Below are 23526 nucleotides of genomic sequence, written 5' to 3'. Positions count from 1 at the left end.
TCAAACCAGCACACCCCGCCCCCCAAATAACTGCAGTTGGGGATGTACTGTGAAAGTTAAATCCTACATCGTACTAGAACAACTGACCTTCAAACGTTTTCCACGAGCTACTCAAGTACGAGTCGCGGGAAGGACCGACGGAAGAGTTGTTCCATTTCGGCGTAGAACTATTCGTATGTTTATCGTTCCTTAAACCATATCCCGCTCCCTCACCCCGCCGGAGATTCCTTATTTACGTGGTTTAAATCGTTAAGTAAGGCGCACATACTGTTTCACACAAACAAGTGTAAAGTTCCTAAGTGATTTAACTTTAAGGCACACATCGGCAACGTTAGAAAGCGGGCTTCTATTACTTCGACAATGCGCAATCGGAACCGTTTTTTAGTAATAATTCGTCCATCATAATTTGCAGCAATCACACGTCCATCGTTGGCGTCCACAGTACACGTCCACTGTTCATCGACCACAGCAAGGGAAACGATTGTAGCTTTGCGAAAAAGAAAAAAAGTTAAAACAACTCCGCCGAAGACGAGCGCAGCTTGCAAAACATAGTTATAATGCAATTCAAATTATTTTAGTTCGATCAGTCGTGTAAAAAATACTCCTCTATTACAAGCGACTACACGAAGGATCATATGCAAACGGTTTGGGAACCACAAATGAATCATCGAAGCAGCATAGAATAGACCACACAGTAGAGAAGCAGAGGCGCGTACACAGGGTATGGAAGTTCGGTGGGAAAGTGCCTTTTCTTAGTTGCCCCGTCGGTGTTTTGATCAGTTGAATTTCCTTTCGCTTTGTCCACTTTACCATCCTGGTACATCGTACAGAAGCTGGTTCCTGCAGTGAACTTGTGCCTGTCTGCTTAGTCTTTGGTTAGCCCGGCTAGAAACAGAATAGAAACTAGAAACCAAAATTTCCACCGGGGCACGAAAGATAAAAGCGCATACAACGAATGCGACCAATAGTGGTAGATTATGTTTCGCAGAGAGATGTTTCCGTCGACACGGAGAACGAGCATGAGATCATTATGCTAGGCTGAATCATCAAGCGAGTAGATCCTTTTTCTTGCATCCATCTTCCAATCCTAAATGCGTAAGGCTGTTTCTCATCCATAGCGAAAAGCATAAAACCACAAGCAATAGGTTTGCATTTACAATACATTTCAATCCAGATGATAATACCTATATCAAATACACCTTTTGGCGCCTTATCAGGAAGGAGCGTTGGTTGGGAGAAAACATAGCTCAAGAGAGACATTATATCGAAACAATACATAGAGGAAAACTTTAAACAAAAAGAAAACATTACAAAACAATGCGCAACAGCGATAAAACATTGACCAAACATGGATCATAATACACCACAGTAGAGAATACATAAGATTTAGAGCAGCGAGCCGATTCATTCGAACCATTTCTTAAATTTTGGTGCTGGCGGCCGAGAAGAAGAACCGAGAAAGGATTTTACATAATCGTTGTTATTGGTGCGGCCAGTATTTGCCGAATTGAAAGTATGAGGTAGAGTCACATCATGCACACTCAGTACCATTTCCTAGCCCAAATCCTGCCTTGTTTTTTGTAGTGAGTATTGTAGTGGAGCTAGGGAGGATGCTGAAGAAGCAAAGTTGGCAAGCTACGAAGTTTTATACAGAGTACAGATACCCGGCAACGTTGTCGTAAGCGGCGTTGCTCCATGATACCTAATAGTAGTTATACATAGAGCGGATGAATTGCAATTAAATCGAATGCATTAACAATAATCACGAGAGAATTATCAAGTTGAACTAATTCACCACAGATTTTTGCTTCTGTTTTCGATAGAATTTTTACACAGTATCAAACAAATTAAATGATCAAAACATTTACAATACACCATTTAAAGTATAGAGAACAATGAGGCGACAATTCGTACCCGGATAATAGGAGAGTTTGAAAGTTACTCAAAAGTAATATATCCGCCTGTATCCACTTGTGTATGAAGATTAGAACAAAATACATACCAACAGATGCAACCCACACACCCCGCGGGATCTAACGAGACAGTATCAAAAGCAATCGAAAACTATATCCAAAACAAAGAGCATTCGCTTCAATTTAGCTATAAAACCCTTGTTGTATCCACCATCGTGGGGCCCTTTACCGAGATAGATTTAGAGGCATCAACAGGTAGCGTTAAATCATTCCGTTTACGAGTTTGAATTTCGACATTTGGTTGGTTGGTTTGCCGAAAGGCGTAAGAACCATGATGAAACTCGAAGATCGAGAATAAGGTCGTGTAATTTTTTTAAAACGATTATTCTTTCCAGTATATCACTTGCTAGAATTCTCAATTTAAAAAAAAAACCCGCAACAGTAACGCAGCAACCGGCGTGCAAACTTGGGAATCTATAACTAAACGTAACATGGCTGCTGTGTTTAGTTTCACTTTGACTATTTATGAAATGGATGGTACGCGCATCGTTCAAAATGCAGCGTACCGGCATTGTGTATCTCTGAATGTGTGATTTGTGGTTTAGATGTGGACACAAAAACAAATATCGAATTGTAGATCCCCTTCTTGAATGTTTTTTCCTGAAGAATCATTGATGTAAGAATGGCGTGGCAAGGATACGATCGATGGAAGGAGGAAAAAAAAGGACCGATTAAATGACGCTTGGGTATTCTAGAATGGCAACAGCAATTCCACGCGACGCGATTGTAAACGAAGGGATAATGCAGAATGAAAAGGCAAGCAATAGCAAACCCATATGAAAAGCAAAACGCAAAACGCAAGCAAGCGAAGTGTAAACAAAAAATTGGGTCCAGCAGCGAAAGCAAAACAGTATTTTTCTCAACAAGATAAATAAATAACAGTTTTTTCTTGCTGTTTCTAAAATAAAAACCTTAGATGTATCAACCAACTGTTCGAGCACTTTAAGGAAAGTAAAAACTTAATCAAAACTTATGGGAAAGTTTGAAAGTCTGAATGAAGTTATGAGAGATAACTGTGATATGCATCCGAAGCAATTGAAATCATGAATTTACTTTTACGATTATACCATGCGCTCTATGTTGCTTTATTGCTGTTTAACTGATTGTAGTATCTGTAAAGTTACTATTAACGCTACTTCGCCCTATACGAATTATACCATACGCGACCACACTCCAACGTCCAATGATAGCATAGCAGGAGCTAACACCCTTCCTATGCAACGAATCATACCTTAATTCAGAGCAATGCCAGCAAACGATGCCTCCAAGCCGGTATTATCGGTTGCTTCCATCCGGCTGCGGATATGGGCCAGCGTGTTCTGATAGTGCATCTCCACCTGCTTCGTCTCCTCCGTGGGCTCGAGATTGGGAAGCTCTTCGTTGATTTTCGCAATCAACTGGAAAGAATCGATCGACATACGTGAGATTTGGAAGCATTCACTTGGATGCTGAGCGTACCTGATTGAGCATCGAAATGGTGATCTGGGTATTACCACGGGTGAAATAGAACAAATAATGGTTCAGCAGTTCCACGTACAGCTGCAGCTGAACACCGACATCCAAGCATTGGGATGCAATTTTTGCCGCCTTCTTCAAACACTCCAGCGTGCGCTTTTCATCTCGAAGCTCCTGCCCGTTTTGTCTGCAAAGCAATGATTTGTAATTAAACAGGATTTCGTCGTTTGCTACCTTCGAAAACATCCGCAACGTACTTTCCGCTCCAGAATAAGCTTGCGCACGTGACGACGGCGCGACATTGGTCGGGCTTCTTCAGCAGCTTCGATGCGGCCAATGCGCAGCTTGTTCGCAGTGGTTCAGCGTTTTCCTCCGAGAAGCAGGTCATCTGCTCGACAGTTGATATGATGAGCGTGATGGCAGCAAACTGTGATTTCGAGTCGGAAATTTCGTCCTCATATAGCGAGAAGGCCTACGGAAGGAAATGGTATTGTTATTTTAAGTTCAAGCAACTAACTGACAATCTGCGTCCCCCTCCCCCCTACCTGCGTCATAAAGTCGTAAGCGACCGCCTCGTGATTGGTGTAAGCGATGTGGCCAATGCACAGCGCACCCTGCAGATACAACCGCAACGCCAACTCGGGCAACTCGGACTTTGCCAGCACCGCGATCGTGCTGTGGCAGAACTGCAAAATCTTCTGACACTTTTTGTCCCACATTTCGTCCTCGGCGACGATCGATTTGTACTTGTACGCCAGCTGGTACGCCTGAAAGACGAGCGGTGGCAGCACGTACCGTATGCGCTGCTGGCCACCCATGCCAAAGTGTTTCCGAGCGGCGATCAGTATTTTGTACTGCGTGTCGGGATCGTCCGAGCGGAGCAGATGCACGAACCGTCCGACGATGCCCTGATCTTCGGCAAAGTCCTCCATGTTGACGCGCACGTCCGCCGGCTGATCGTCCTGGTCGCGGATCAGCGGCGAGATGATCGTGAGCACGCTGTCCACCTGCTCCGCCATCGGAATGAGCGTTTCATTCTCGAGAATGTTCATCACAATGTACAGGGCCAACGCTTTGCGCGAAGTGTAATCGAACTTTTCCAGCAAGGGAGTGAAGAACTTGAGCTCGAGTATCGTCAGGATGTTGTTGTAGAAGTCCACACACAGGCGCAGTAATCGAGAAAGTTCCTGATTCACCGAAAGCGAGTGTGAAATGCTGAAAAAACAACAAGCACATACGAATGATGAGCAGAATTCGTCAAGGCACCTCCGCGCGGTACATACTTGGAGAGTTTAAGTCGCTCCAATATTTGAGTAGTTGTCTCCAACACCTTGTCCACGTAGTCCACCCGGTCTGGGTACACTTTCTGCGCGAGACTAACGAGGGCCACCTGCAGCGAGACCGTGTCCTCCATCGGCAGGTCTGTGCGCAGCTGGACGATGTTGGCAATCTGTGTACTGAACACCTCGAACAGCTGCACCTCGGCCGGAATGGCGGATATGACCTCGGTCGCCCCCGTGGACGTTTGCGTGATCTTCCCGTTGCGCTGGTTGTACAACGCGAGCCGATCGATCAGCGAAATGATGATATTCTTCACGTTCACACCCGGCTGCAGCTGGGCGCACGATTTGAGGAACGGGTCGAGCGTTTGCAGATGAAACTCGTCCGGAAACACTTGGATGATGCACTCCATCAGATACTCCTGAGCGATCGCATCCCGACAGCTGACAACCTGCTCCAATATTCCCGGCAGTATGAGCCGCTGGTAGATCTCCAGCGTGGCCGATTCCAGCTGCGACAAGCGCACCAGATTAGTGCCGACCAGGATTTTCAATTCCTCACGTTCCTTCTCCCGTCGGGCGCGCTCGCTCGAGTGGCCCTGATGCTGGATCCGTACCCACAGCTTGTTCATCTCGGCAAAGTTGGTCAGCACAAAGTCGATGGCATCGATCACGGTGCCCTCGTTCTCGTCACCCGAAGCGCCCACCAGCGTCGTGTCGGGGAGAATGTTGCGTGTGCACTGCAGAAGATAGTTGCGCAGGAAAAGGCCCCGCAGTGGATGCTGCACGCCGCGACACATTTCGACCAAATCCTTCAAGATGCTGCGTTTGAGCGAACTGTTCGTCTTAATGTACACCAACCCGACGGTGATGAGCAGGTACAGTCGGGGGACGATGTTTCCCGCGTACTGCACGTGCTCGTAGAGATCCGGCACCTTGCGGCCCTTCTGAAACTCGTCCAGCAGGTAGTGCTCGAAGTGTCGCAGCTCGTCCGTTATGGCCATGTACAGCTCATAGTAGCTTTTGGGCGACAACAGTGAGGTCCGCAGCTCCCCCAACATTGTCGAGGCACAACGCATCGCCTCCATTAGCCGGTCCTTGTCTAGGAACCGCTTCATCTGGAAGGACTGTGCCCGTACCACCGTCACCGCTTCATTCAGCAGTTTATCCTGCTCGTCCACAGAGTTTATCGGTGTTTGTGGCTGTAATAGTAAACACCGATAAGGGTTAATGGAAGAATATATCTGACGTTCACGCGAGCCACCATCGTTGCACTAGCAAAACCACACCATGAGTCACAATTGTGAATAACCTGCGTAGGACGACGATAAAGCGCCGAGTTATCCAAGTTGGCTGAATTCCATAGATACATGATCTCGGTTGCTACTCGGGTTACTGTTTGTTCCGTGAGGATGCTTGATTTTTGTGCCAGTGGCAAACTGTTCTTATCAACAATCTAGTAGAACTCCAACTTCCAAGCAGCAGGTGTAGTTTCGCAGCCACGGGTGGCGCCACCACACACAAACAGCGAAAACGCATCGCATCGGAATCGGAATTTACTACCCACTCTGCACTTACCATTATCTTTCGCTGCTACTGCCGTGTATCGGTGTGCCTTTCCCCTGGACGGTGTTTTTTGTTCCTATTCTTATGTGTTGATATTTTCGCGTTCCGACTGACAGATCTCCCGTGCTAGTGCTGCTTCTGCTGTTCGACGAGCGGCCCGAGACGCACCAGCGACATAAGATTGATCAAATTAAACGGTTTTCCCTTATCACCAAAGTGCTTCTTTCGTGGGCGCAGCTAGGAAACGTGACGGGCGGTGGAACAGATAAAAACCCAAGCTAACTGCACTGCTGTTTTTGACGATTCCGTGCTCCGGTGATTAGAAACTTCAGGCGACCAATTATGAGTGAAAAAGTATGTTGGGGTGTTTGTGAGATCGCCAATGTTTATGCTTCGAAATGACAGCTGTGAAAAGTCATTGTGCATGTTTGAAGGGTTGTCAAATACATTTCAGTGCGGCGGTTAAATGGAATTTCCGTTTTGTTGAACACGTGTTCCGGAAGAGCGAAAATCAGTTGAGTTTATTTTGATAATGTTGGTATGTTTATTAATTAAGCATTTCTTCGTTCCGTTACAATACAACAGTTTCATACAAATGGAAGAGTAACTTTTCGGCCGGTAAGCCCTGTTAGATTCTTGGTTGATTTTATTGGTTGATTCGTAAATTTTGTTGACCCGCACATCGGTACTGGGATAAAGCTGCAAACGCGCGCTTCCGACATTGTTTGTTCGAATTTAAAAAAAAGGATAAAATGTACACAACGGCATGTACCTAACGACTAAATGACTTCAAGCAAACAATCGGCCCTTCCAAGTTCACCTTCTTCGGGATCGTTATAATTAGTGCACACTAATTCTACACATTTACATAGTATTGAAAACAGAGACAGACAAATTTGCTCGTGCTGTGCGCGTACAATGAACACCATCGAAAGCAGTTTTCGGTAACAGTAAAGAGTTTCGCCAGAGTCGGGTTTTTGCTTCGCAAACGGATCATCAAATCTCCACTATCCTCCTATAGTTTGAGACTACCTATCGAGCTTTGGTTTTTCGAAAAAGTTCACATTTTCTTGATAGCTATTTTAAAACGGGGGGAGATAATTTCGTTGCTTTTCGCATTTTCGGTTTCTTTGATGTTGGCAGCTAGAAAAATAAGCGCGCCCCTAACGCTCTCCTTGCCTAATACTGTGCCTAGTAGCGGCTATAATATAATTGGAAAAAGGAAGAATATGGCGGTAAGCGGTTGCAATGAGACAGCGACTGTCGTTCAACTTCTCGAAGCCACTTAGCCGCTACGACCGTACGGTGGGTACCGGTGGCTAGGGTGCGGAACGTAGCCCGTTCCGACGATCAGCTCCTGCAGCTCCCCGACTTTGCGCACCGCCTGGACATGCTCGTGTACGTAGGGGTTCGAGGCCAGCACGTAACTTTCAATATCGCACTCATTCGATCCTCGCAGAATACGGAAGCGACCGTTCTCGCCCCACCAAGGGCCCCAGGAGTTGATGGCAATCTATGGAACGGGGATGAAAAATCGAACAGCGCGTTAGAAATAGATTTCAACGTGTTCTGCCAACGCATGGGAATGCATACCCAGTACTTCACCACATCATAACCGACCCGTTCCTCTCCCCATCCGATCAAACGGACCGAGTGGAAGGCGGCTCGTTCGTCTGCCGCTGTTGCCGCTGCCGAATGGCGGTAGACACCACTCTTGTAGGAGAAGAAATCGCGGTGTACACGCATCAGGGCTAAAACATTAATGTTTTGTCAGTACAAATCGAACCTCAACCGGGCGAATGATTCAACAACGTACCCTGAACAGTTCCACGCTCCTTAATTTCGCTCATAATATCTGTTTCGTTGTTCAGACTGTATGCCGGGCCCATTTTGTACATTTGCGTACGGTTGACCGTCTGCGGAAGCTCACAGTTGGCAGTGATCAGCGTGTCGTCTCGGTGTACTTTGCAAGCGTTTTGGGCCGCAATATAGGGATAGCATTCTTCATTGACCACTCTGGAAGGGACAACAAATCAATGATCAATGCTCAATGGGGTCGAACAACATTATCGGGATAAACACGTACCCCACTTTACGCAGATACTGCCATGCCGTGTCCAAATGTCCACCCTTACACGCCTGTTGGCGTGTCACACAGGCCAGCATCTGCTGCGCGGCCAGCTGAGCCATCTCTCGCCCCTTGGACATTACTGCAAACCGATCCGAAGACATTGTAGCCGTCGAAAACGCCCACGACGAACCACACCATCCTGGAAAGAACGATCGATTTTCCCATTAGTATTTCCATTTGCCTAAAGGGTGGCAAAAAAAACTCGCTTTACCTTGATCACGTGCTTCCGCAATTAGTCCTGGCCAATGCTCGCTAGCATCGAAATGTGACGGCAAAGCTCCTCCCTTGTTACTGAGCCGTTTCATTGCCTTCACGCGGTACTTTGGCTGGAATGTTCCCAGTCGCAGCACTTTGCCCTCGTCGTACGTACGGCCCCACCATTCCGAATAGTTCGTTGCCTTCCAACCGACGGATCGCTCCAAATGATACAGCTGAGTAAGGATCTCATCATCGACCAGGCACACGTTGTCTGTACACGTCACCGACCCGTCATAGTTACATTTGCTGCAAACAAAAAAAACCGGAGAGGTTGTTTAAATACATCGCTTAAGTGAACGAATCCTTCGGCAGTTGCACGTGTTCTTACCAAGTGTTGCAGTTGTCCACCACTGGCGGATCGTACGGTGTGAAGTAACGTTTTTTGTGCACGCAGGACAGCAACTGTTGCGGCGGCGAAGTTATGCCCATGCAGACTTCCTCGTAGTCTGGACAGCAGTCTCCATGTTCTCCTCGTTCACAGAACTCATCACAATAACAAAGTGTTGCTACAATAAAACAGAAATATTTGTCATTAGAACGCATCTGAAATAGTGCACCATATTGTCCGTGTGAAACTTACTCGAAATCGGCTGCGCACAACCGTCCTGACGATCCCGGCAGCATTGGTCGTTCCGGGCAGCACAATATGGTCCCGGGAACTCGTTCCGGAATCGGTTTGCATGAATGCCGGTGAAAGCTACCAGCAGGACAAACACCACCGATGGTAGCATTTTGCACGACCACTCCCAAAAATATATATTCTAACAATGAACTGCAAAAGAAAACGAATTCAAGTAACATAAATGTTTAATTGTTTCTCGTTCATGGACGCAGATAGTGTAACAGAAACTGCAAATGACTGGATGGTTGGATTTATCAAAGACAACTCTTGTTCTCGTTCGTCTGGTAGTCTGTACAAATAAAACCCCAAAAACAACTGGCAACAGTTTTGGGATTTCCCCAAAAGCTCTTCAAACACGTGACAGTGACGCGAATGTTTTCTAAATGTTTTCGAACGTGGTAAAAACATAAAAAAAAACCGTTTCGTTATGATGCGGCAGCAATGATTAACTTTGAACACCGATACAACATGTAAAACATGGGTGTTTTACAATCTACATGGGCCTACTAGCAATCAAATCATGTCAATCGTGTTTGAATATCCACACAAGACAGGCTGGTTCTATTGGGTCGACTGAAAATAGTGGTAGCAAGGTTTTTTTAATTCCAAAGTTCATCTATCAAGACCACAAAGTAGATGAGCTCTTGTTTCCAAAACCAGTGAACTAATTTGTAGGGTTTTGAAAATTGCATTTCGAATTAGCCACCCTGTTGTTAACAAACCTTCCCGTCTCGTTGCTTTGAATATTTTGCGCACAAACGATACGGATCTCCGTCGCGGATCTGTTACCGCTGCTTGGCATCCGGCAGGTCGTTAACAGGTGAGGAGCCGGTATACAACTGGCTGTACGTTACTGCGCGCGCGAACAAACGGAATGCCAAAGGGAGAAGCATGAAAGTAGGGGTAAAAAAAATGGCAGTGGCTCAATTTAACGCTGGTGAGTTCATAAACGCGGATAAAAATAAACATCCTCTCATCTGCAGCCGAGCGGCAGAGTGGCTCATTTCCGCGAGCCCCCCGAAGACTGACACCGCCATTGATTAGAAGCTGCTGCTGCTGCTGCTGCGGTTTTGGTGGTGGCTCCTGTGTTTGGGATTGGACTCAAGTGTCTGTCCCGACGTTTCTCTCCCTGCCAGAAGTGGACCCCATCACACGCCGTCTTCGGCCCAGTTCCCAAGCTCTTCTTGTTCACTCCACATCCGAGCGCTCCGAACGACGCCATCGGACAAAGCAACGGCATTGACATTGACAGGCAGCTCATACTTCCCGTACCGAGAAGGGTGCCTTTTAGAATTTAGTTTTTGAATGCGTCGAGAAGCAACCTTATTTCGGGATATTCGTAGTAGGCCGCTCGCGGTCCGCGAACAAGCGAATGAGAAAAGGTACCAAAAAAAAAAAAAGCACACAGGTCCAACCGGTATGTGTCATTGGCCGACACGACGCAACTCAGGTGTTAAGTGTGTTTGCGTACCCCAAAATTCGTTTGCAAACTTGTTTGTTTACGAGATCATCGACCACGACGACGACGATGATCACAACGAGCTCCATCGTGTGTTGGCAGTAATTGCATCTCTTGCCGCCGATAATCGCGCTGCATCAGCTGCAAAACGTGCGAGATTGGGTGTAAAATCTAACGAACAACAGCAAAGTGCTACCATCAGCATAACTAAATAGCTGCTATCGACGTCTCTAATGACAGGGGAATAAAACGCAGGATGATTTTCAGGATGCTTCTCAATAACTATCGCGATTTCACGGAATAACCGAGAACAACTGTTCTTACTGCACCAATGCGTTATCCACGATCGTAGCTAGCGGAACCGAAAGCGGAGAGCGAATTGCATAACATCTTTTTTGAAAACTAAATCCTACCGAATGTGGTTTATTGGGAAACCTTGTTTAAAACTAGACACACTAAAATACATACCACACCACAAAGCACGAAACAACCGAACTGGGAAACGAATGAAAACACACAAAAACCGAACACCAACAATGTGATGTTTCGCGTCCGCAACTGAAGAACGTTCGAATCCAAAGCCGGCTGCGCCTCGACTGAGAAACGGCGGTGAAGATGTTACTAAGAACAACTCCGCGCCGCACGTTTGCCGCTTGCAGCAGTCAGCTACTAATGATGCAACCTTATCACCATCTACTCTTGCCTACTGTGATTGTTTTCTAGGTCCACACGGCAAGGTACAGCAGCTGACGAACCTATGCCGCTAACCCGCTTTATCTTCCACTATGTTGGGGGCGTAGAGAACAGGCCGCACATATGTGACATTGAACCGAAATTGTGTTTAATCTGCTCGATTCTAAGCTGATGAGTAAGTCCTTCGCTGCGAACGGAAACCGGCGTGAGCATATCATAATCCTTATGGCCTTATCACACTGGTCACCAATGGTGGCTTTGCAAAACCACCGAACTGTCAAAATTTGGTTTTGGCATCCAGTTTGACATACTGGTGCGTCTTGGTAGTGTGATAAGGCAGGCCACCTGGGAGTGGGAGTTTATATAATTCACTTTCGGTTCATGCGGTTTTCGGCAGTTTAAGATTAAAATACCGAAATTTTATAATCTAATTATGCTTATAATTGATTATTAATAAAATTAAAAAACATGAATCACTTTCAAATCAAGCTTAACATGCCAGATACAGCAAACTCCACACAATGACAGCTCGGTGATACGGGCAAGCTCATTCACCAACGGACCCCCAGCCACTCCAATGTCATTCGTTTTCGATGGTCGTTTGACAATCCAGTGCTTTTTCCATGCCACCATTGGTGACCAGTGTGATAAGGCCATTATGCAACTTTTCCTTGAAACATGGCGCATTCTTGTCTTTTGTATTTTTGTAGCCTTAATTCTACATCTTAATTTCAGCACAGACTCACTTCTCTCCCGCGCCGGTAATGAATCAATATAATTTACTGTCTTCAACAAGGAGTTAAGGTTACTTGAACTCAGCATTAAATCGTCAGGCTGCAAATTGCAGCTAAATATCAAGGATTGGCCGTTAATCGGTTAATATTTCACTACTTTACGACCAGCAACAAACCTGACCTGGGGCTGAATGTTTGTATTCCGCTCCCTAGTGTTCCGAATATCCGAAAGTATTGACCGTGAGCCAACTGAATGTCTCAAGTGATACCCGATGACTATAAGGCCCAGGTAAACGTGATAAACACTCGCGTTGTATAGTGCTCCACTATTGTTCTGCCCCATAGAGAGCGATGTAGATTGCAGCACAATTTCCTTGTTGGTACGCGGCAAACAGATGTTTTCCATCCCCCGATAAGGAGGGTGTTGGTCGCGTGTGCTTGTATATTTCTTTGAAAATATTTGTTCCCCTCGGGTTTTCCTTTCGCCCTACCCCCCCTCGCTCTATTTGAGCTTCTTACACCTTCATTGCTAATTGACTCGCCCGGTGTGGAAAAAGCATCTCGTTTCTCCATCAGCCCTTCCTGCCCTAGGCATTCCCCTGAGTGTGTGTGTACCTTGAAGGTGCTCGGCCAAGTCTGGGATGATGTTGACAACGGAGTTTCGAGACGTTCCTCTGCGTTGTGCGGAAGGTTTGAAGAAAATGCCACACCAGCTCACCCAGAAACGCAATACAACGACACAGGGAGGGGGGAGGATTGGAATGCAACACCGTGCATATCAATTACCAGGTGACAGGTTGTCAGGAAGCGATCAGGAAGCTGCAGCACACTGTTGCCGAGATGGTGTTAATATGTCTTGTTTAGAAAGGATGTACTCGGGGTTAGACGTTAACGAGTGGTATGCGCCAAACGATATGCGCAATAGAAACCGTCCACATCAACCCCTTCCTCCACTCTGCAAAGGGCGGGGAGCGCTAAGTGAGCAATTAAGTGTCTTTGATTGGAATAGCTTAAGAATCAATCAACCCCAGGGAGGGTGCACTGATCCTCCAAGATATTAGGGGTGGGCTGCATAGATTGTTGCCAGCTGCCAACACTTTCGCTGCGACCGTGCCGATAAGAGAGTCAAACGTGGGCAAGTGCGGGTAAGGTCGGCGCGATTATGGACAACCTTGATGGTAAGGTGGTGCGGCGTTTTCACGGTCGCGGTACCAATGCGTTGGCAAAATGCTTCATTAGCACGCCCACTCACGTTGGGGGGGCATTCCTGCTGCAAACATTCCTGCCCGGCACTGCACGACAAAGTACGCGCACGCCTTGCATCTCCCGTCTTTGAGCGGGGAGGGGGGTCGAAGGGTGGGTGGCGACCTTCACCGTTAATTGTTCGCAATTCACCCCGATCTTGATGTTGCGCCCGGGAATAGGGAACAATCAGCTGTGCGCGATCGAGATTTGCCTGTGACACTTGTGGGAAAGTGCAGGGCAAGGGGTGGGGAAGAAGTGGGCTCGGCCAACGAATGATGGTGAACGGGGGGTAGGAGCAGGGTGGAGGTTCTTGAACACCAAACAGCTGATGTAAGCAAATTCTTTTTCTTACACCAGGACGCTCTGGTAAATAAAACACTCGACCAGAGCGAACCAGGGACTCCCCGGGGGGGAGATGAATGAAGCAGGGTGGGGTCGGTCTAGGTGTAGAGAATTTGAAGTATTTTAATTGCTGACAGATACAAATGGTCAGTTTGCTGATGCCGCGGAGGTACGCGCGCGATGATCTTTGGCCAAGCGGCGATCGTTTCGCTTTTCTTTTCTACTTCCCTGCATAAGATGATGCTAGTTTACGATGTCTTACTTTGCCTTCCTTGTGCAAGTAGTGCGATGCCCTAGAATAATGAATCTAGGGCCCGCCGGCTCAAGGGAAGGAAGGGTGTGTTGTTTCTCAGGCATCTGCTCCTTTTTCCCAGCAGCCGAGTTTTCGGTCGATATATTATTATTTTTAGCCAACGGCGGTTCTCCATTGCTAACAACTAAATTTCGTCAAGAAATAGGTCCTCCATCGGTGGCGCGTTGTGTTCGGATTATATTTTTAAGCTAACGCAAACGCTTTTAATGGCTTTATGCAGGATGCATGCATTCACTTTCAGCTGAGCGAGTTGCAGGCGGATGTATGCAGATGACGCTCATGCATGCGGCCCTTCCGTTTCGTCGCCATGCTGTTCGCGTCGATAGTGGCCCCGAGATTATTTCGGGATGATTAGTCACACGCTGCAGAAACGTGCAGACCCCGAGGAAGAGGAGAAAGACGAAGAAAAGAAAACGAAAAAAATGTGTACAATCACGAGGTGGATAAATATTTCAACCCCGTTCGTTTAACGATTGTTTCGTTTGTGTTTTTAATTGAAACCGCCCACCGGCCACCGGTTCACCATTTCGCTAAGGTGTAAAGAACTGCACCCGTAAGAAGTGCGGGATAAAAAACCGTTTTGCATTGACCAAACGGGTGAGAAAGGTTTGAAGGAAATAAACGATGACGAACGCCGTTGATACGACGCTTGTTGAGGGCGTGCATGTGTGTTCATCAAAGTTTATGCTTTTTCCTTTCGCCACTCAGTCTAGTTTTGTTAATGAAAGTAACAGTTGGCAAATTGAAAGCATGAAGCTGCCAACACGCTTTTCGCCAGAGAGCCTTTCCGCGGGGAAGAAACGGATCGCGAGGAGGGAGCGCACGGTCGCCATCGACAATATTTGCTCTTTGCTAAGAGTAAACAAACGTTTTTTTTTTCGGGCCTGCGGCCAGTTTGCGTTGGTTGCAAGCATTAGCCGAGACGACCCAGAACGACCTGGCGAGCATTAAAATGGAAACCCTAATACCGAAGGAAAAGACCGATCACGACGAGTAAGAAGATGGTTCATGTTTAGACAACATTCGCGGTAGGCTTTGTGACGAGAGAATATTGTAAGTCGCATTAAGCTACTGCTACGGAATTGCTCTGATGTTCATTGTTTCTCAAAACAAACGTACAGTTTTGTTGACCAAAGTCGTTCTGACGCCATGAAACGTTCGTTTTCATTCATAAAAGTGCTGATATTCTATAAGCCATCCAGCCATTACAGGAAGCTTTGGTAGCATTGAAGAGAAAATAATCATTCAATTCTTCTGCGCGCAAAATAAATATAATTTAACGATCAGGAAACTCTTGAATCTTGATCTAGGATGCCTTGATAGCTTCGCGAACAACATTTGCTAGGAAGTTGATACGGAGGTGGTAAATTTCGGTAAAGTTGGCGGTGTGTTCTCCTTCCGCGGAGAAAGTAACATAAGAAGGACTAGCGACCGACCAGCGCCCTCCCCCCTGTCCCGGTCGTTAAACGCTCCTAAGTCTCTGTAAGAAGATCTTGAAAAATGGCAGTACCGAGTAGTGAAAGTTTCCGCCTTCGTCAAAACCATGCAAATGCCAGCCGATACCAATTGCAAGCCAATTGGCGGAGGAGGCAGGAAGAGGTACTCTACCGGCGCCGAAAGGGTCGTACGGAAGAAGGCCAGTGGCCACTCTTGTGCACACTTGAAGTTTTCCTCCAGCCGGCATCCAGCCTGCTTTGCTTCCCGTTTCGTTGCGATGCGTCACGATTTGCACAACAACTGTGCACCACCACACACCGCTGCGGACCGTGGCTAAAGCTAATGGATATGTTTCCGACAGCACACTAGACTGGAAAACGGCAAAACAACAACAGCAAAGTGCGAGTGAGCGGATGGAGGATGTCTAAACCGGAAAGCAACCACAACTGCATGAGCCGAGCAAGCAAGCATCGGATTGAGATACATAAATCTTCCCCCCTGTCGGACAGGGATGTGCTTTACGAGCCGTGCTGCAAGTATTAGTCATGCGATTTTTGTTTTGTCGATTGCAGGGGCTTTGTCCCGATGGCGTCTGCGACGAACACCAGCTGCACAACAATCAGATAGTTGCAACAATCGAGCGGGCCGATACTACGTTACGGCTCGCATACGATCGGCCAAACAGCGAAGACAATTATGATGGTTACTTGATAAACAAGTAAAATCGTTCGGCTTCAAAAAATCCCTTCCGGGCGCCACTGCATCGGCGGTTGGGATGAAGGATTAATCAATGCCCTGCAGGTTGGTGGAAGCCGCTTGCAACGCTTTCTTCGAACCGCCCACCAATCAGCGTCTAAGCGATCACGGTCCTACATCGACATGAAAAATTACCGACACGAACGCCATGCGGTGAACGATCGTACCGTTAGTGGAGCACACGTCGTCCTGCATTGGAGCTCCCAATCCCTTCGATCGTTTGGTAACGGCAGAGAACTTTTGGTTACTTTAGGGTTGTATAAAGCTGAATCCCCATCGAACATGCTCCGTTCAGTCACGAGCGATCCCGGTGTATCAAGGGCCCGTAACCTCGGCTCAGCGTTATGCGGATCGATGTTCTCTCGCTTTTCACCTGCATTTTCATTCAGAGCTGACCCATCAATACTCGTCAAATATCGACCGGGGTGCGATCGAGCGGAATCGATGGATCATGTGTGTAGGCCAAACTTTGGAACGTTCAATCAATTCCGTGCAAACTGATTGGAGCTGTGTGGAGGTGAAGTCTGAGGTGACGTGCAAATCGGTTGCTGGTGCAAAGATTTCAAACATCCAATCCCCCCGGTGGTGCCCGATGACGCCGATGAGCGTTAAGTGATTTATGTGTTTTCAATTGAATCAACAATCTTCGCCGTTGGTTGCTCCTATTTTTTCCCTTTTCGTACGGCCGGCCACGGCACTCACGGCCAACCACCAACACGACCCAAACGCGTTATATCCCTAAAACTGTACCTTTGAACGTTTGTTCCATCGCCGAGCCGGGCGGCTAATTTATCTTTTTTGATTGTAGAGCTCTCAAGAGCTCGCCGGTGCTTGAGGTCAACTGACCGGCGAAATAAATAGGCTCTCCGTAGCGGCACATTCCATAGCGCGCGTGTTTTGCACGTTCAGCCATATACCAGTTCGTCGTCATGGGATTCGAATGAAATTTCACTCTACACTCACCCATTGTGCCAGGAAATGCTGCATTCGGCCGACTTATGAACGTGCTAGGAAACCAACTCGATCGCCCATGCACGACGCCAACGGTTTCTAGGGATTACAAATCTCTATGAGCTCATTGCATCGATTCATAGTACACATTCCAAACTTGCTTTTGAGCACAGTTTTTTATCCCCCAGGTTGACTAAACCGCAGCGATCCTGGCTCTCCCGTAGGGAAATGGTTCCGAAGGGAATAACAACTGTTACTGGCCTGGATGACGTGATCATGATCGTTCTGCTGTTAACAAAAACAATAAATTTTACCACCACACACTGCGAGATGGTGTTTATGGTGGGCTTCAAGACTGGTCAACAAGGACAATATATGAACTCATAATTGCGTCAGGAATGTCTACAATAAATGTACTAGAACTGTACTAGTGAACGGAATCCAATCATGCGATCCAATATGCTCTTCAGCGTGTGCAGCGTGTCTATCCAGCGTCAAAGCATCGGTAGTAAGTGTGAAAGGAGCTACAGACACACTTGAAGCCTGCTTGAAAGCGCCGGGGCTAGCCGATGAATTAGTCTCAATAAAATTGGAATTTACACATTTTATTTAGCACCCAGAACTTGACGTTTATTACTACTCGATGTGGGAATGGAAAAGATCGTAAATATGATGTGAAGTTATGACGTGAAGCTTCTTACAAGGGGAGGTCTTTAATTTGTGTTTGCAATGATTTTTAGAGAGGCTTCAATCTGCTTCTATTGGTCCTTCGTTAACTCGTCGGCCAAGCATACTAAAGCAACAATAAGGAAACCTGTGGATTCAACATCTGATTCGCTAATAATAACTCAGTGGGATTCTACGAAGTCTTCAATATAGCTCGACTTATCACAGAATATGGTTAGGAACTTGTAACCTTGAATGAATATGAAACCACACTTATTAGGACGACTTCCAAATACAACAATCAATTATCACACAACTTCCGCGCTCGAGAGAGTGATTCTACTGTGACCCAAGCCGATTTGAGATGGTTCTAATTTGCGTTTTTGCCTTTTTTTCAAAGCCTAATGGCCATATTCGGTTCTATTTACAATTCCTCTTGACACGTAATCAAGAAAGCGGCAAAAGGCCGCACGGTTTCTTTACAAAAGTAGAAGCTAAAACAAAAGATCAGAATGCATAATGAAGGCAATTCCCCTTGGCGCTTCCCTGCGAGTAGCTGTAACACATGGTTTGTTTGCTTTTCATTACGTGGAAATAAAGGGTGGCTGGATAACCACCCCGGGGAAACGATCCAAGACACTTATACTTGTTCTAGTGGCGCCAAGCGTGCGTTCGCGCGCTCCTCTTCGGAGTTAACTCTCAACTCCCATCAGCTGGAAGGAATTAGGCAGATGTTTACTTGACCCGCGGCGTGCGGAATGTTGGAATACCAATTGGCGTTGCCCCCATTGTCATTGCCCCCCCAAAACACACCTCCCCACCAGCAGTGGCGATGCAAATCCGGTATCAATCATTCGCACCACAGGATATCCCACCGGCCTCTAGACCAAGGGCGTGTCTTGGGTGCGATCTAGTGTTTATAAAGCGCGATCGCTAACCTAAGGAGAGGGTTACCTCTCCAGAGATAGCCGCCAGATGCTGTAACCACCGAGGGCATGTTGTTTATCGTACGAAACTGCTGCCATAAATCAAATAGACTATTGTGCTACCATCCCCCCAAGAAAGGGTTGAGGGAGGAGGCCACAAATTAGGTATTAGATGACAGATGACGTCGTGGCGTACCCAAAACAAGCCTTTTGTCACCATTTTGCGTCTGGCTAAACGGTGGCCAGGGTAGCGATCGGAAGAATCAATGTCACCCACGGAAGATTTATTAAAAAATTGACTGCCTAATACCAGCTTCTGCCCGGAAGGGTCGCCATAAATCATCGCGAACCCAACGCGGGCGGTATATCATTCGATCTTGCCTCGCCGTAGTAATCGATGCCGGTAGGCCAAGGTGCAGTCTCCTATTTCTTATTTTGATAGCCTATCTGCTTCAAATCTATGGAGTGTCGTTGATCGATGAAATCATAAGCATAAACGATCACGGCAATCTTTAGGTTGGAGAAGTTTTCCTGCCAACATGCAAACCTTGAAGAGTTACTGTGGTTACTGCGGACTGCTACGATCAGTTGCCCTTGGCGATGGGGGTAATTGAACGGGATTCAAAGGCGAATTTCGGCGCAAAGGATAACGAAATGCAACGATGCCGGCGATTCGAAACTGTGGCGATTTTGGACCCTCTCAGTGCCGTCTCTTCAGGCGAATCTAACGTCATACCAAGCCCATGACATCATATCTTAAACGCGCTGGTACCCAATAAACCACTCCAAACTATGTCAAACCGAAGAACACGAACGACGCAGAACGGTGAATTAATAATTCATCGGCGGTAGTCAAATCAACAACCCCAACCCCCAAACGGCTCCAAATGATGATTCTACATTAGCACTTGTACACGTATACATACACAAACACACAGCCACACACACACACACCTGTTCTCAAGCTTACGTGTGATCACATACGTTAAGAAAACATCTTAACAGAGTTATTTATCCTGATCCAGTTTGTTGGTGGTGTAAAAGGCCGCTTTGAAGGAGAAAATTTGTATGCAAAAAGTTTCTTCTCTGAATCACCGGCGCAATGCAGTCATTCCTATGCAGGTGACGCTGCAGGTGGTTTCCCTTGTATTACATCTTTCGTGTTTCTCTATTTGGCCTGCATTAACTCAGTTATAGCTACATCGAAATCTTGCCGACTTGCTAATAATTTTCTTCTTGCACTGAAGTTCATGTTTGTTTGTCGCCCACGTCGTAAAGGTTAAGGACATATTGGCACACAGTGGACGGCATCGATATCGTGGCGATCTATCTATCCGGCGACGCCATGTGTCCCGCAACAATCAACGTCCAAAAAACGTTGATTGAAATCAATAGATGAGGAACAAGTGCACAAAATCTTCGCTGTAGGTCGCCCGCTCAATTCGTCTGCGATATGTGCGTGACCCAATTTTATGATGATTTAATTTTACTCTTTCCTCCGTGGTCGACAATTGAGCTGGAACTGTGACCCTGAACACCAAGGGTCTCATCCACATTCTTTCCCTTTCAGCCGAACAGCTGTTTGGCAACACGTGGACGCACCCGAGCGGGCCGTTTGGGGACAAGGTAATCATTGTTTCACCGTTTGGGGGCCCTTCCCATTCGCGCGAAGTCCACCGCGGAAGTAAAACCAATAGCCATTAAAATTAACTAGAGGTACCTCGGACCTGGAGTCCGCGAACAAACACCGTGTCCGGCTGACGCCATCGCGTTTGGAGCGGTGGCTCCTGCTGCAAAAGCAGTGCCTCACCAGAGCCTCGCCAGCAGGCACTCGGGGGAGGTTCGCGGTGGCTTAATGTAAAATACTTGTAGAGAATTTTTGCCGATTAGTATGCCACCTTTTTACCAGCGTTACCTCATCCCGTGCTGCTCGGTTGATGGTGCTTTTGAGCAAAGTGCTTTTGTTTTCTCCTTGTCGAATGAGTAATCCCATTATGATCCTGCTGTCGGTGATCATAAACCGCAGCATCTGCAAGGCATGGGGCGGGAGCGGTGGTGAAGGGAATGTTAACAGTTATTTTTAAATAAATTGGCAAACGCTTTGCCTGTAAGCTCTGAACAGTGTTTTCACCCATCGATTTAACGATCACGGATATTTGTATTTCATAACGATCATTAAATATGGCGGTTAATATGTGTTTAGCAACTCGAAGTTATTGGAAACAGAAACAGCGTTGGCACAGCTTTTCGCGTTTAGTGGAACACCTTCCTGGAAGCTTAATGCTTGATTATCACTAAACCATTTCGAATTTAGACTTCCATGAATCATCTGCGATACTTTTGTGGGTGGGATAAACCCTCTGCAAGCAAGTGGTTCACTTGAAATTGTAGCCAGATACGCCAGTTCCTAGTAATCTCGGATGAGTAACGTATCCTACCGAGATGGATATGGGGTACGGTTTCTTCGGAAGCTTGCGAAAAAACACCAAAACAGGTATCGGATAGATAACGCAGGAAGCCAGTCAAGAGCGCCAGCGCCGCCGGGGTATCATGCAGATGAACTCAGCTCGATCGGAATGCCATAAACACGCTCTCGACTCCCGGGAGGGAAACGTCACGGTGTGGCGTCATGCGATCTAAAAAAAGACCAACAACACAATCGTTTCGATTGTAAAATGGCACAAATTCATGGCGGCCTCTAATCGGCGCCCAAAGGCGACCATCCTTTTCTGCGAACTCTCTTCTCAAAGGGGGACACATATGAGATAAATCTGTGGCCAATTGGCCGCGATGGGCGTACTTCTTTCGTGTGTACTGCGCCCTCGAAACCAATCGATCACTCCGGTCGAAGGAAAAATACGGCCGCAGTTTCGGGAATTATCGCCTATCGCATTGCCACAAAGCACCAACACGCCATACGGGACGAACTTCTAAACCCGTTTCTAACGCAATTCATTAATGGTTGCAGTTTTTTTTCGCACATATGTGCGGTTGGTTGGGTCGGTGAAGCGATTAAAACTAATTGATTTGACAAAGGGTGAGCTTGAGATGTTTGCTACTGTCTCCACGTCGCCGAAAGGATAGAGTTTCAAACGCACGGCGGCTGATCTTCTGCAGACGCATCCGACTAATTTAAAATGGCATTCGAAAATTTGTAGATCGTCCGGGCGGCAAAAGGCGAGCCGCTCATGAATATTCAGGAGCGAAAAAGAGCATAAATTTGACACCATCGACATCGGGCTGGTGCGAAATAGATGATCGAAGGTGGGCTTTTGGGTAAATTTGGTTCCTATATTCGCGGTACGATATGGTAAATTAAACTAATTAGAGAGAAAAAAAGACTATGTATCACTTCTCCTCGTTCCATCGCTCTGCTGGTGCATTTAGTTCGCATCTGGAATATTTACCCTCCAGCAGCCAAAAGCAGACATATGTTTGAATTGCACATTCCTAAACCACATGGTGCCGCCGTCTTCGTCTGCTGCGTGTTTTGGGGCGACCTTTTTGGAAGTGGAAGGTGTGCGTGCACCGAGAAGATACTCTCCTGCGTCTTATCTTATCGTACAAATATATCAACGTGCAGCGTCACACTTACTCCCAGCAATGGGCACTGAAACAACCTCCTCGAGTGCCGAAAAATTAGAGCAATTGTAATTATTTTCGTCCAAGCTTTCTGGAAGGACGTTGGAAAGAAAGATCACTTGCACGCGGTGCTGCGTGATAGAGCGGGCGATTAATGGCGACAGCATTTATCTTGTCCACTTTATACTGCTCTTATTTTCTATTCTTTCTCGCAAATTTTACCCCATCTAGCCCCCACGGTCGGTCGAATATTCGAAACCGGTTGGCTTAGCAGATTTGTTGTGCAGAATAATGTGCTCCCACGCGTCGTCACATGGTTTGAATATCTATCTAAACGAGCCGCAATAATACACCAAAACCAATTGGAAACAGCACTGTAGGTGGACGGAATTGTACTTTGATTGAACTTTTCGCACCATTCACAAACACTCACTTGAGGTCAGTATACCGCTGCTGGATACAGTCTTGCCACGGATTGTAAGCCACCAGGGCACCGAAAATCGAGGGAACCGCTGCGCGCGTCCAATTTCCGCAAACGAATGACGAAAACCGTCGTCGGTTGTTACGGGAAGGCGAACACGCTGCTTCTCGCACAATTGTACGCGTCCTGTGGCGCGCAAATGGCAGCGCAGCGCAGCGCAATGTCACCAGAGTCAGCAGAGGCCGCGCCAGCAGCAGAGAAAGCAACCTAAGCAATTTCTTCGCCACCCGCTCCCCCCGCGGGGACAAAACAGCTAAACAAAACGGCAAAGACCGATCGACGGGGCCAGGACGATCGGCGGCGGCCGTCGTGTTGGCGAAAGCCCTAACGATATTTCTAACCCCACGGCAGATCGACTAACCCGTAAGCACGAAGTAGTAAGGCTTCCTCTGGCTCGTTTCGCTTCAACTGCACTTCTGCTGCTGCGTCTTGACAGGGAGGACTTCTTCGAGCCTCTTCGCGGAGGTGTTGCGGGTTCGACGATACGGAGAGTACTGATCCGATTTGCTCGCCGCAGCCGATATTTCTTGCGTTGAGGTTCTGCGCCTTCACGACCGCGACCGTCGAAGGAGCTTTTGCTCTTCTCGAAGCCGCAGCTTTGCGCATTCTCCGAGATCCGCGAATACGCGATGCGCGCGAGAACCCACGCCATAAAA

General features: G+C 47.1%; 2 protein-coding genes across 2 annotated transcripts; both read right to left on the bottom strand.

Moving 5' to 3' along the window:
• Positions 1–2832: 2832 nt before the first annotated feature.
• LOC131282301 (vacuolar protein sorting-associated protein 35) lies at positions 2833–6080 on the bottom strand. The gene is made up of 6 exons (XM_058311720.1): positions 6021–6080; positions 4712–5910; positions 3974–4643; positions 3686–3900; positions 3432–3615; positions 2833–3370 (listed from the first exon to the last, which is right to left on the bottom strand). Exons 1-6 carry the CDS (start codon positions 6078–6080, stop codon positions 3206–3208), a joined length of 2493 nt encoding a protein of 830 aa, XP_058167703.1. The 3' UTR covers positions 2833–3205.
• A 1479-nt stretch (positions 6081–7559) lies between these two features.
• LOC131294795 (tubulointerstitial nephritis antigen-like) lies at positions 7560–9394 on the bottom strand. The gene is made up of 7 exons (XM_058322838.1): positions 9244–9394; positions 8992–9169; positions 8617–8909; positions 8361–8544; positions 8091–8290; positions 7868–8025; positions 7560–7787 (listed from the first exon to the last, which is right to left on the bottom strand). The coding sequence occupies exons 1-7, from the start codon at positions 9392–9394 to the stop codon at positions 7560–7562; spliced, it is 1392 nt and encodes a 463-aa protein (XP_058178821.1).
• Positions 9395–23526: the final 14132 nt, after the last annotated feature.

The sequence above is a fragment of the Anopheles ziemanni genome, chromosome 2 (genome assembly GCF_943734765.1).
Source record: "Anopheles ziemanni chromosome 2, idAnoZiCoDA_A2_x.2, whole genome shotgun sequence".
NCBI lineage: Eukaryota > Metazoa > Arthropoda > Insecta > Diptera > Culicidae > Anopheles > Anopheles ziemanni.
Note: the sequence above shows the minus strand (reverse complement) of the source record. Positions and strands in the feature narration are given on the sequence as shown.

Bases quoted from the DNA above. Each gene is read 5' to 3' on its own strand.
- LOC131282301 (XM_058311720.1), bottom strand. From the start codon at position 6,080: ATGTATCTATGGAATTCAGCCAACTTGGATAACTCGGCGCTTTATCGT. The intron at 3,901-3,973 runs GTAGGGGGGAGG...TTCCTTCCGTAG, and splicing joins CTTACGACTTTATGACGCAG to GCCTTCTCGCTATATGAGGA. The intron at 3,616-3,685 runs GTACGTTGCGGA...ATTGCTTTGCAG, and splicing joins AGCTTATTCTGGAGCGGAAA to ACAAAACGGGCAGGAGCTTC.
- LOC131294795 (XM_058322838.1), bottom strand. From the start codon at position 9,394: ATGCTACCATCGGTGGTGTTTGTCCTGCTGGTAGCTTTCACCGGCATT. The intron at 8,291-8,360 runs GTACGTGTTTAT...TGTCCCTTCCAG, and splicing joins CAGTATCTGCGTAAAGTGGG to AGTGGTCAATGAAGAATGCT. The intron at 8,026-8,090 runs GTACGTTGTTGA...TTAATGTTTTAG, and splicing joins GGAGCGTGGAACTGTTCAGG to CCCTGATGCGTGTACACCGC.